This window comes from Narcine bancroftii, chromosome 2 (genome assembly GCF_036971445.1).
Source record: "Narcine bancroftii isolate sNarBan1 chromosome 2, sNarBan1.hap1, whole genome shotgun sequence".
Classification (NCBI taxonomy): domain Eukaryota; kingdom Metazoa; phylum Chordata; class Chondrichthyes; order Torpediniformes; family Narcinidae; genus Narcine; species Narcine bancroftii.
In genome coordinates this window covers 20,621,448-20,634,991 of record NC_091470.1, presented here as the reverse complement: position 1 = coordinate 20,634,991, position 13,544 = coordinate 20,621,448, and the positions used below count along the sequence as shown (strand labels likewise).

At 42.8% G+C, this 13,544-nt stretch overlaps 1 protein-coding gene across 4 annotated transcripts in view; it reads right to left on the bottom strand.

Annotated features, from left to right (window-relative positions):
• Positions 1–13,544, bottom strand: part of LOC138753263 (zinc finger protein 410-like) — a 55,939-nt gene that overhangs the window by 3,655 nt on the left and 38,740 nt on the right. For 2 of the 4 annotated variants that reach the window (XM_069916068.1, XM_069916067.1), the window contains exons 5-11: positions 13,118–13,297; positions 11,713–11,932; positions 10,991–11,172; positions 8,032–8,121; positions 5,860–5,982; positions 1,850–1,993; positions 729–1,584 (exon numbers count right to left, since the gene is read on the bottom strand). In XM_069916068.1, the coding sequence (XP_069772169.1) occupies positions 1,445–1,584; positions 1,850–1,993; positions 5,860–5,982; positions 8,032–8,121; positions 10,991–11,172; positions 11,713–11,932; positions 13,118–13,297 (1,079 nt within the window). In that variant the 3' untranslated portion in view covers positions 729–1,444. Of the gene's footprint in view, positions 1–728; positions 1,585–1,849; positions 1,994–5,859; positions 5,983–8,031; positions 8,122–10,990; positions 11,173–11,712; positions 11,933–13,117; positions 13,298–13,544 lie in introns of those variants that run through there. The other 2 variants (XM_069916069.1, XM_069916070.1) reach the window with 2 other exon arrangements.

Below are 13,544 nucleotides of genomic sequence, written 5' to 3'. Positions count from 1 at the left end.
GCAAAATCCTCGTCTCTCCATATTGCCAAAATGAGGCTTTATCTTGTTGAGCTGAGTCCAATGCATCCAAACTACCTGTGTCAGAATAACTCTCGGATAGGTCCTGCTGTACCAAATAAAGTAAGAGAGGGAATACTGGGTTATACTCCGCAAAAACTGATGACTCACCAAAACATAAAAAGACTGTATCCCCTCTTTAGGTCAACATGGAGATTTCTTCCATTCTACTCTACATTGGCCCAACAATTTAACCTACACCATCCAGAGGCCAGGTATAGCTTCACACCTCAATAACATCCTCACCTCTTGTCATTTAATTTAACTAAAGGGTTTCCTCAAAAAGGAGAAAACAGATGGTCAAGGTTATATACTTGTGTAAGTATGAACATTAAGAGGCTGTTGACAGTCATTGGTCATGCAGCATGGAAACAGAGCCTTCAGTCCAACTTGCCCACATTTTATTTGATAAATGCTACTGCTTGAGAGACACAGATGTATTTCCCTCCATGCCAAGAAATTGTAAGAAAAAGAAAGCAGAGAAAGATAACTTCTGTTCCTGTGGAAAGGGTTGAGGAGGGAGGTGGGGGCAGCGGGGAGGGAAGTGTGAAGAAGCACTCGAGTTCCTTGACCATGAAGAACAGATTCTGTGCGGAGGGAGAAGGAAGATTAGCTGTGATTCTGTTCCCTCAACTAGGAAAATAAAAATTATACTTGCACAAGTCAGGAGGTCAGACTTCTCAGTAAATTTTTAATACAATTCACAGAATGGTGGTATCATTTTTTTTAAAAATGTGAAGTATAGCCAAAGTCAAATATGGTGCTTTACACACACAGCATTCAGACCCAATTCCAGGACAAATGAAGTCATGTTTGGAAGACATTTTAAAAGCTGCAGCAGGCCTTCATTGAAGTCGGTCACTAAAACTGCTGAATTATTGGGAAGCTGAAATCCACAGCTTAAACCCTTCATCGACATGTGATTCAGGCAATGGTCAAAGTGGCACTGCCATGGGAATAAAACCTATGGCAACGCAGGCCAGAGTACATGATGGATTCCATCGACATCCACATCTTCTGCTCTGTAGGCTAGTCTTTACAGAAAGTAGTGTAGCATGTGAAGTAAAGGTTAATGGTTCCTTGTAAATAAACATCAGTTTACTCCTTTTCTCTGCTGCTCCAAGTCATTAATTTTGATAATTTTCTTCATGCAGGATGCCAGCAGGGCCTTGCATAATATAGGTAAATACATAGAGCTAAAATGAGAAGTCTATCAGCATTTTTGCTTTTGATGTTAATTTCTTGCATAATTACAGATGAAGCCCATGTCAGTCACATTTCAGTAAGCTGGTGAGAAGCAGTCAAACATGGATCACAGCTGCAGCAATCCTGCTCTCCATTATGCGTTGTCTTTGAACCACACTCCAACAAGAGAACTCACAGCCATTCATTGTAATAACACAGTGACGATTTCCTCATAAGAATGTCCTGCTGCGGCTATGGTTACAAGGTGATGTGGCTGGGGTAGAACTACAATGGATGCTGTAGTTGTGCCAGAAACCAACGGTGAACTCTCAGGTAACACTTCTAGCAGGAAAAGAACATTTGAATATATTCATTACCTCTCAAAAAGGGTTACAATACACATGCAGGTTCATCCAAACAGTGAAAATCTGAACCACTCTCCCAGAGGTTCTACTTGGTAGGAATGAAGCAAAAGATTAATTGCTTGTTCAACAGGAGGGGATGAGGCAATACGCAGAATCTCAGGGCATCCAGGGTGAGAAAAGATGTACAACCCTAGACCAGGTAGATGAAAGCAGCAAATGGCCCGCACAACATTTACACATACCTTCCTCTGCTCCAAGTATACCGTGAGGTAACACCAAGGACTGTGTTTCCAGAGCTGATGGCGACAGCACAGAAGTTGTATTTACTGAAAGTCCTGCAGGTACCTCTGGCACACTTTCCACACCATCAGCAAGCAGGGTACAGGCTTTAGAGGAAACAATGATGAAAACTGTAAAATCTATGTCCACAATATTACTCCATGATTTTTAAATTTAGACATGCAGCACAGTAACAAGCCCTTTTGGCCCACAAGCCCATGCCACCCAATTGACCTCCAACCCCAGTAAGCTTTCAACGGTGGGAGGAAAGCAGAGTATACAGAGGACATCCGAGTAGACAAAGTGAGAACTCCTTACACAACATCGTGCTAAACATGCCACCCCTTTTGCTCCAAGTTTCACTTACAAAGTGGTACTTATGCCAATAAACAATTCTATTATACATTTCCTCAACACAGGAAGCTGCTTGGCCCGCTGAGTTTATGACATCCTCCAAGGGATCAATCCCAGTTACCTATTTGCATCTGACCACTGAGCCTCTCTGGCTTTTCCTATCAACCCCTTAAGGATAATTCACAGCAGCAAATTCAACTAACTGCCTACACATTTTTAGGAAGAGGGAGGGATCCCACCCAATCACAGGGAGAGCATGCAAACTCCACATAGTCAGCACCTAAACTCAATATAGAACAGTTTCTGAAGCTGCGAGAGCTGCATTACCTGCAGTACCACCTATTCCAGTTGGTCTTGAAAAAGATGGTGATGACTTCTTAAACTGGCTGGGACCTGAAAGATGTACTTAGTGTGGCGTGTCGGTTGCAAGATTTTAACCAAGGGACAGTGAAGAATTTTTTTCCCCCTCCCCAACTCCAGAATTCTTCGTGGGAAATGAAGATCATCGGCAACTGATGTGAAACTGAAGACTCAACCACACTGGTGAATTCAGAGACACTTGGAGGCCAGACCAGATAAGGCTAGCATTCCTCCCCTGAAGGACCTTAGTGAACCAGACAGATTGTTACAAGAAGCCAGATATTCCCTAGTTACCATTGACTTGTTCTGGTTCTTTTTTTTTTAAATTCCAGAATTTTAATTATTTGAATTCAAATACAAATTGCTCTGGTGAGATTTGAACTTGTGGCTCTGGATATACAGTATAGTCCAGAATTCTAGCTGCTGGTCCTGTAGCATCACCACATGTGATATGGTGGACATCTTTTGCTAATGGTCAAGACTTTGCAATAGCCCATGTTCAGCTCAAAGGTGGGTGACTTGGAGTAGAACCAGCAGGTGCTGACATTGTTAAGCACTTGGTGGCTGTATTTGTCCACGGCCAAAGCATTTTCTACATCAGGGCCAAAAAAACAACGACTCGCTGCCTTCAAGATGCATCCTACCTGGAATTTTGACAGATTTTGCATTTCTGTTCTTGAAAACCCACTGGCAATCCTTTAGCTTCAAAGTCTTACTGATCATTAATTGCACTAACATTTAGATATTTTAGCTGCTTTCAACACTTTAACAAATAGACACAATTATGTTTAAGATTCAATTGTGTAAGAATTTCAAAAACAGATAAACCAGACTAGGAAAGCCTGGACTTGGTGGAAGAAATTTGGTGTCTGAAAGGTAGTGTACATTCCTGTGATAACTAACAGTCAAAGGGCAATAACCTTGCTATGGGTGGTACTCAAGACCTCTTTTTAAAGTCAGAGGTAAAGGGAAAGGCAGGTACGTCTGCAGAGAAAAAGGGAAAAAAGCTGCAGTAAAATTGGTATGAGATTCAAATTCCCTTAATATGATTTAATTTTCCAGAGTGAGACGAGTGAAAATGGGTAGCAACATCAAACTCAAACCCAAAAATCAAGAATGTGTACTCAGCCATTTACTCTACTCCCTCTTATGGTGTGGTACCCCATTCAGGCTCAGTGATTAGTAAGGGATCAAAATAATGTGCGAGTGGGGGGAAAAAGGGTTAAGAACCACCGCTCTAAGCCCACAACTGGACATCCAAACACCTTTCCAAATCCATTTAAGTTGTCTCCCCATCACTGCAGCAGAAGGCGATGAAAGGGGCTGAAGATCAGTTTTTAGTTCTTGTAGTAAGTTACGAATTTTTTAATTTTGTAAGGGATGACAGGGCAGCAAAAGTAATACCCTTATTTGAAAAGGCAGCTAATTGCCAACAGGCATTGCTAATGTGGATTGGAAAAATTCAGGGGCAAGATTAATCTCTGAGAGAAAGGGATTTCTCGGGGATACTTGGCATCTGTGATGTTAAGGGAGGTTCTGCTTAAGTAGCCAACAATTTTAATTCTCCTCTTGATTTCCACACAGATACATCTCTCCTCAGCCTCCTCCATTACCAGGGCAAGGCTGAACAAAACCTTTTGCATTGCTCCTGGTGAGGACTAAACTCAACGACATGAACATAATTTAAAAAAAAAATTGTAGGATACCTTCCCCCTCCATCTGGTTCCACTGTTTCCATTTCTTCTTTAACTACTGCTGTACTTACTTTACTCTCCACATTTCTCCCTCTACCCATCTCTTCACCTCTCCCACAATGTGTCCAATTCCCTCTCATATCTTAGCTCCTCCTCCGCTTCTTCTAATACTGCTATCTCCTCTTCCAATTTTGATGATGAAGGATCCCAACAGACGCATTGACCATTTCCACCCATTGATGTTGCCAAACCCGCTGAGCTCCTCCAGCAGCTCATTGTTTATTCAGGTTACACATTCTTGTACCATCTCAGAAACCCATGAATAGTACTCTCAGCCACTTTCACCAAGAGTCCTGCTGCTTCCTCGACTGATGGGATGCAATCACTCATCGTTCAGCTCTGGCATTGCAAGTGAAATTAGGAAAACAGTTTAACTTAGGGCAACCTCACTGCTGGAACAGTATTACCTAAGATGAACAGGCCAAAGATAGTTGATCTTAGTCAAATGGATGCTTGGTGTCCAAAAATAAGAAGGAATTAAAGAAAAGTACAATGCGGCAGTCATGAGTTACCAAAATTGGAGTTGGTCGGTTATAAAATACTGCCAAATTGAGATCACCCACAAATTGGAGGAACAACATCTCATATTCCGTCTGACCACCCTCCAACTGGATAACAATAACATCAACTTCTCCAGTTTCTGTTTTGAAACCCCCCCCCCCTTCCTCCTCATATCCTTCCCTCTAGTTCAGTCTCTTTCTCTTTTCCCCCCTCTCTCCTTTCAGACGCAAAATTAATTCTCACCTTTTCTCTTGTCATATCCAATTAACACCTTTTGGCTATTGATCTGGACTCCTCCATCTCCCATCCTGCCCCCTTAATCTCTAATCTTCAGCCCCTTTCATCACCTGGGTCGCCCTCCTGGGACATGGGTGCGATTACTGGGGGAAAGGTGCTGGAAGCACCTTTCAAATCACGGGGAGATCTATCCACTAAATCGGCAATCCGGAGATTTAAGGGGGATCTAGCCCCTGTAATGACATGTCATGCACTGATCAGAACTACTGGCACATGTTCAGATACTGGCTGCCCAGACACACACACACACACAGACACATACACACACACACACCACAAAGCATTGAAATCACTGGAATAAGTGGATCGGCCATTTTCATTTTCAAATCGGCCGTGGACGAGACCTAGGTTAGTTTAACTAGATTCCCTAACTACCTCTAAGGTAGGTCAGGGACCCGGTTGGACCTTTTCAAACTGCTGCATAACTGGGGCACTAACTGTGCAAGTGCCTGGTTAACAGCAGTTTAAAAGGGCCTATTAATTAAGATGCCTGCCTGAATTTTGCTGATGCCTTGAAGGGCTCAGGCCTGAAATATCAGTTATACATCTTTATGGACACTGCAAGACCAGCTGAATTCCTTCAGTATTTGTGTTTTTACTATAAAATGCACTAAGGGAGGGGAACATTCTATTTGTAAGCACACTGAATTTACTGTGGCTGAATGATTGAAAAATGTACTCTCCACTCACTCCCCCACACGACGTACCTGCAGCCTCTTCTTGCTCACTGAAGGCTAGAGGGACATAGTGGTATTTCCGCATGTGGACATTTCTGCTGCCGCTCTGGGAGAATGACTGCCAGCAGATGGTACACTGGTACGGCTTCTCACCTTGGATTCAAATAACAGTAAAGAAAGATATTAGGTTTTAATATTAGTGGTTTCCTTCGTGATCTTCTGTGCACTGTTTCACCATCAAAGCAAACAAGTGCCAATTTACACAATGGTTCAGTTCAGGCAATCCTCTAGGTCAGCCATAAAGGGGCTCATTTAAGGAGGGGGGGCACTGAAAGAAGTATGGAAGAAACCAACTAAATGACTGCTTCACAGGGAAGGGGTCCATAAGCTTTGAGCAGAGTCCTTAAGGGATCATCGCCAAAAAGGTTGAGAATTGCTGCTCCATGTGCAGTTAAAGGGAGGCGACTTAAATATTTAAAGGGAACAGAGAGTAATGCTGTGGAACGATGAAAATAGCTTTTGGTGGCACAGAAACCTCAAAGCAGTATACAAAATTATGAGGGGCATAGATAAGGCAAATGGTCACACCTTTCAGTAAAAACAGAAATGCTGGAGGAACTCAGCAGATCTCACAGCATCCATTGGAGGTATAGATGCATAACCAACATTTCAGGCCTGAGCCCTTCCTCAAAATGTGAACAAAAAAAAAACCAGACAAGGGGCTGATATTGACTGATAGAAGGAGACAGAAGGTAAAAGGAAGAGAGTTAGAGGAAAGGATTTACTCTGGCCACACTATTTTCCAGGTGAGTAAAGACTGAAACTAGCAGGCAGGGACTTAAGATGAGAGGGTCAAAATTTGAAGGGGACCTGAGGGGCAACTTTTTCCACACAATGAATGGTGGGTGTACAAGTGGCCAGTGGAATTGTTGGAGGCAAGTACAATTACAACATTTAAAAGGCATTTAGGCAGGTTTATGGATAGGAAAGATTTAAAGCAGTAGTTCTCAACCTTTTTCTTCCCACCCACATACCACTTTAAGTATTCCCTATGCCATAGGTGCTCTGTGATTAGTAAGGGATGGCTTAAAGTGGTATGTGGGTGGGAAGAAAAAGTTTGAAAATCACTGTTTCAATCTTACCTAATGGACTCCAAAGGAAATGGACCCATGACAATTTTTCCTCAAGCAAAATATTTCAGTTATATTTGGGTCTAGAGCAGTGATTCTCAACCTTCCCTTCCCACTCACACACTGAGAACCACTGGTTTAAAGAGATATGGGACAAATGCAGATAAACAGAATTAGCTCAGGTCAGCAACTTAGCCAGCAGGGATGTGCTGGGCCTGTTTCCATGTAGTATGTCGATGACTCAAACATTGGCATTGACCAAAACAGAAAAAAAAACTGGAAGCACACTAATCAAGAAAGAAAAACTGAGTTGTGTTTCCAGGAAGCAAGATGGACGAATCAAAGAGCAGCCAACAGGAAGTTGAGTCATGCCTGCAGACTGAAATCAGATGCTCCACAATGATCAATTAACCTACATGATCCACTGGATCCAATATCCATATTATGTAGTGCCTCGTATTATATAATGTGTCTCATATATACTAGTTCTCAAGAAGTGTAATTTGGGGCACAGGCAATGGATTGGTCGAGGAACAGCTTTAATGTATCTGGTTGAGCCCGAAACTGTCAAAAGCAGGAATGAATATTGCACCAGCAGGCAGACAATGTGACCAAAGGTGTTTTGAGGTGAAAGTGGGTAGTAGCAATGATGATGTTGAAAGCCAAATATCTCCTTCAATCTGAAATAGTGGTCATTGGCTGGGAGGGGAATGGGAGGGGCCACAGCTTTTACGAGGACAATTTGCATCAAACCCAACTGCACAGGAACAGGCCCATCAGCCCACAGTGTCTGCACAGATCATGATGTCCTAATTAATCGAAAACTCTGCTGCTTGCACATGATACACCTCCCTCGTGTCTATCTCAAAGCCTCTTAAATGCTGGTGCTGTGGGTGTTTGTACAGGAACCAGCAGCTGTTCCAAAACCCCAGTCATTTCAGATTATATGGTGAAAATGACTCAACAACAGTCATCTTCCCTTACAGTATCCTTCACAGTTACCACCATGCAGACAATGGATTCCTCTTCCCCTTAACCTGCTGAACTACAGCAAGCACAAGACCTTCCGTACCAGAGTGCACGACCATGTGTTTGCGTAGGCTGGAGTACTCTGTAAAACACCGTCCGCAGCCTCTTGCTCCACAGACAAATGGCTTCTCCCCTAGCAGAAGGAGAATATTTCAACAAATTAACACGTGATAGAAGGAGAGAAAGGGAAGCACAGGAACAGCCCCTTCTGCCCAGATATTTCCCATGTTTCTACAGGTGCTGGAAATTCTGCGGTCCTATCAGTGGATTGTCACCCTGCAGAAAGCGCACAAGCTTTTTTCAGAAGCATGCCCCATTGTGCAACTGAGTGGAGGATCAGTCTCATCCTTGGGCTTGGTAGAGAGTTGGTTACGGGGCTGGGCACATGCCCAAAAAATTCAAGTCTCACCACGACAATCTAAGAAAAAGGGATTCAAGTAGAAATTATTAGGTCGGTACAAAATAATATCACCACACGAGAGAAGACAGGCAAGCACTTAAATAATGCTTCAAGACTCAAGTCTTAAAATACTTTAGAGCCAGAAAATTTATGAAGCACCTTCTACCTACTGCAACTTGCGCACAGCCAACTTCCATAAACTGCAATAAGACAACCAGGTCACGGTTTTTTCCCCATTACTGTTTTGTTGTAAACACCTAATTGGTTCATATTCTTGGCTGCACTTGGATAAATCTGCCTTTGATATGGTCTGCAATCTTACATCATGGAGGTCCATGTTATACTTGGTGGTAGAGCATGGTGGTCAAGTCATTGACCCAAACCCTCAACTGGGCAAACCTTGTGAGAAGTAGATGCAAATTCACTGCATTGAATGCACGAATCCAGAACCCTGGGCCCCATAATTGAGAGACAAGTTCAAATCCTCCACATCAACTGAGAAATGCCAATTCAGTTAGAAGTGTGGAATAAAATTCTGGGGTTGGTGGAGGGAAGGAAATTGGTCTTTCTTTGCTCATGGAAAATCTGTACTCGGGTGCAGGGGGAAGCATAACTTCCAGTCAATACTACTGCATGCCAAGAATCACAGGAACATTCCCACCGTCATTCTTTGCACCAATCAGGTCTTGAAACGAAATACATTCATACAAATGTACGAATTAGGAGCAGGAGTAAGCCATAACATGATGGTTGATCTGATTGCAACACCTACCTACCCAGGGTTACCAGATTTGACCCAGATTAAAGAAAAATTAAATTTAAAAAAGTTGTAAAAAACACCAACAGAACCAAAAAGAGCTTAAAAATCTTCTAAAATTCCCAAAAACCCATCCATTGGTACTTTCTGCCACCAACTGATTCAAGAAAGCGCCAAATTTCTGCTGTTTGCAAAGGCACCAAATCTGGCAACCCTGATCAATCCCAGTAACTTTTCACCTCTTATTTATCAGGTATATTTCTACCTTCAACTTCAAAAATATTTGAAAACGTTGTTTTTAGTGTCATTTGAGGACGAGAATTCCAAAGACATATAACCCTCAGAAAAACCTCGTCTCCACTGTCTTAAATGGATCAAGCCCAAAACATTGGTTATGTATCTTTATCTTTGCTCTATAAAGAACACTGTTTGACCTGCTGAGTTTCTCCAGCCTTGTATTTTAACTTCAACCAGTGAATGCAGACTTTTGTGTTTAACTTCTTGGATACCCCTTTGTTTTTTGAAATTCATCTTTCCCAAAGATTCTCCCACAAAAACAAACATCTCCAATAACCACCGTCAGGATCTGACCACTCTCTTTTAAACTCAGACAGGCACAAGCCTAGCATGCCCATTTCTTTCCTCGTAGGACAACCAGCCTGAACATAATCTAGTATAACTTATCTAAAGTAATTCCAACATTTGTCTCAGCTATTTTACCAACTATGCCTGCCTTCAATGGCACAATCCAAGTCATTTATACAAATTATAAAAAACGTAAAGCCCCACCACTGAAGCCCGTGGCTTTCATTACATTTTGCCAAATGCGCTTACTCGAGTTTCCTGCTGGCCAGATAATCTTTTATCCACGAAAGTATGTCACCTCTGATGCTACAAGCTTTATTTTGATGTGGCCACCTCATCAAATTTCTTCTGAAAATTTACAGGGTGTCCTTTCATCTGTGGTGTGTTAATTCTACAATGAACTCAACTTTCCCTAGCTTGTGGTTATTGCACCAAAAGGGACAAATGAATTTTTCCCTGAACAATGGATAAAGCCAGCACTCGCAACATTTAGCATTTGGTATATTTGTGGAGCGCTTACCTCGTACACAGGATGCATATTTATAACAAAAATAAAACACAAAATGCTGGAGGAACTATGCAGGTCTCATTGCAACCATAGGAGGTGTTTGTACAAGCAAAAAGCAGGCAGGTGGCTGAATAAAAAGGATGGGGGAGAAGGGAAGGAAGGGCTGGGGAGGAGCAGAGACCAACAGACAAAAAGAGATCATTGGACATGGGTAGGAAGACAGGCAAGGAAAGGTGAGATTGTGGGAGGGGTAGCTCTGTGAATGCAGAGCTGGAGGGAAGGAGGCAGGAGGGAAAAAGAGAAAGATAGAGCTAAAGGAAATGAGAAATAGGGATAGGGGAAGGGGAGAGATGTGGAGCGGGGAAGGGGCTAAGTGAAACCAGGGAAGTTGATGTTCATGCTATCCGGTTGGAGGGTGCCCAGACAGAATAACAGGCGTGGTTCCTCTAATTTGCAGATGGTCTCAGTCTAGCAGAGTGTGAGATCATGGACAAACATCAGTATGGAAACAGGGCAGGGAAATGAAATGGGTTGCCACTTTGAGATTCCTGCTATTGTGGTAGACATAGCTATGGTGCTGAACGAAGCAATCTCCCAGCTCTCTTTGCAGTACAAACCACATGTAGGTTTAAGAGTTCTTTAAGTTGCAGAGCTGGCGATCTCATGGGACACTGCTCTCAGGCAGTAGGCCAGCCACACAGAACTTGCCAGAATTATTAGAAAGTAATGAGCGCACTGACTGCGGCAGGTACCAGTGTGAATCCGCATATGGTTCTTCAAGTTGCCGGCTGTTGTAAACTTCTTCCCACAGTCGTCCTCAGGGCAGATGTAGGGCTTCTCTCCATTATGAGTCCTCAAGTGTACCTTTAATCGCTGGAGTACATAGAAACTCTTCCCACATCCCTCCTGCGGGCAGGTGAATGAGCGGTCATTCCTGCAAAAAGAAAGGAGCTACTTTGAAGGAGGAAAACAAAATTCCTGCATAGCTAGAAGTGGGCAATAACTGGTATATAAAACAAGAGAGCACAAGAACAAGCCTTTCGGCCCATGTTGTCTGTGCTGAATGTGTTCTCCAAATTAAACCAAATCCCTGCATGTGATCCATAATCCTCTATTCCCAGCACATTTCTGTCCATATCTGCTTCCACCATTACTTCCGGCAGCCCATTCCAGGCACCTACCACTCTAAAGAACTTGCCACACACATCTCCTTTGAACCAGGAGAACAAACGGACAAATCCAAGGTTAAACAGCCAGATGTTTAATGAGGAGGAACGGTGAGACATGAAGCTTAGAGAAAGCACAAACTGGACAGTGGAACTGTTCCTCAGACGAAACGGTCAAAGTTCAAGGTATTCCACTAGCTCCTGACAGTGGCACCATGAGCCATAAGGAAATAGAAGATTCCATGTAAATCAGTCAAATTAATTCCTCCATTCTACAATGTAAAAACACAGGGGGTATGGAAACTCACTTGTGCGTTTTCAGGTGATATTTCAGATGGGCATGCCAGAGGAAGGTCCTGCTGCAGCCTTCATAGGAACACTTGAGGATTTTCTCGTCTGGCTGACTCTTGCGTCGCACCTCGGCTGACTCACTTTCCGTACAGCTGGCTGCCTCGCAGCTGTCCTTGGGCTCTTCTAGGGAATGAACATCACACAGTGCAGCTATGGCCTCTGATATCTGGGCTCTGTCTGGGAGGGTAAACAGGGAGGCTTCCTCTAGCTACAAGGACATTAATGGGAGCGTGTTGCAATGGACTAGTTCCCGTGCCTTGGGACCAGACCTATCTGAGTTGACTCAAAGTGGACGACATCCACGATTCTAAAAGTTGTACTAAAAACACAATACTGGAGAAACTCAGCAGGTCAAGCAATGTACTTTATATAGCAAAGATAGATACATAAAGAACAAAATTCAGGTGCCTGCCCATATTTTGTCCATACCAACTCAAGCCCGAAAAATAGATTATGTACAGGTGCTCCCCAACTCATGATGGTCCAACGTATGATTTTTCAAAGTTACGATGGTTCAAATCCATTCTTTCAATTTCAAATTCCGATCTGTTCCAACACTTGCAATATTCGGTATGCTACTCTCTTGCGATGCTGGGCGATGGCAGTTAATTTTATTTCAATCCTTCAAACATTCTTCATGCCCAGTGTGCTTTCAGCTGTGTACGTTAATGGTTTTTTTTCCAGTGTGGAATAAAGATATTCAAAATTTAATTATAAAAAAATAGTAGGGTGCGGTATTCTTTATTGACTTGCGATTTTTTTCAACTTTCGATGGGTTTGCCAGAACGTAACCCCATCATAAGTTGAGGAGTACCTGTATCTTTATCTTTGCTATATAAAGAACACTGCTGAGTTTCTCCAGCATTAAGTTTTTACTTCAACCACAATGTCTGCAGACCTTCGCATTTTAATCCCAAAGGTTGTAAATGGTTTTGGGAACTTCAAGGGAAACGTCCAGCAACAGGGAAAATTAAGGTTTCAATATTCTTAAATTGTTACAGGAGTGGATAGAAAAGCCAAAGGCACCCTTGAACAGCTCATAAAACATTCACATGACCAAGAACAGTGGGCAAGGTTGGGCACAATATAGGAGTTTCCACAAACATAACAGAGGAGACAGACATAGGAGGGTGTATAACTAACCAACCAATGTCGGGGAATGAATGGGAGGGATGATGATTTCCTGGCATGTTATATATGTTTTTTAAACATTAAGAGGAATTAAATGGAACAGCTGCAGTGAGATCAGAACAGTGAGGTTGAAGGAATTCCAAATTCTCACTGCAAAGGTCTAATTCTGGGGCAATAACTGGGTCAGGAGGAGAAAGGTCGGCATGTGAGAAAGCATAACAGCATTGGCACCTTTCGGATGTTTGGCCAGCTGTGCCCTGGTCGCAGCTACGAGGCTGTCGTGCGCCAGCTCCTGAACACGGAGGTACCACGGAGCGCTTCCATCTGCATTTTCACCAGAAGCAGACCTACTTCTGGCTTCACGTGCCTCAGTTTGGGTTGATACTGCGCGATCAGAAGCAGGGAGGTCCCCTAAAGTACAGGAAAGAATTTGAATTTACATAGCACCTTACACGTTCTTTTCAGATATCCCAACCACTTGATAGAAAATGAACTGTATTTTGTAGTAGTTAAGGTTGGATATGTGGCAAGTTTTCACACAGCAAGTTCCCTCAAGTAGCAACAGAATACACTGTATATATTTGAAAAGGAAAATGTATGTATCATGGTCAATGTGGTTTATGGTGTGAAAAATAAAAAATTAAATTAAAAAAAAAGT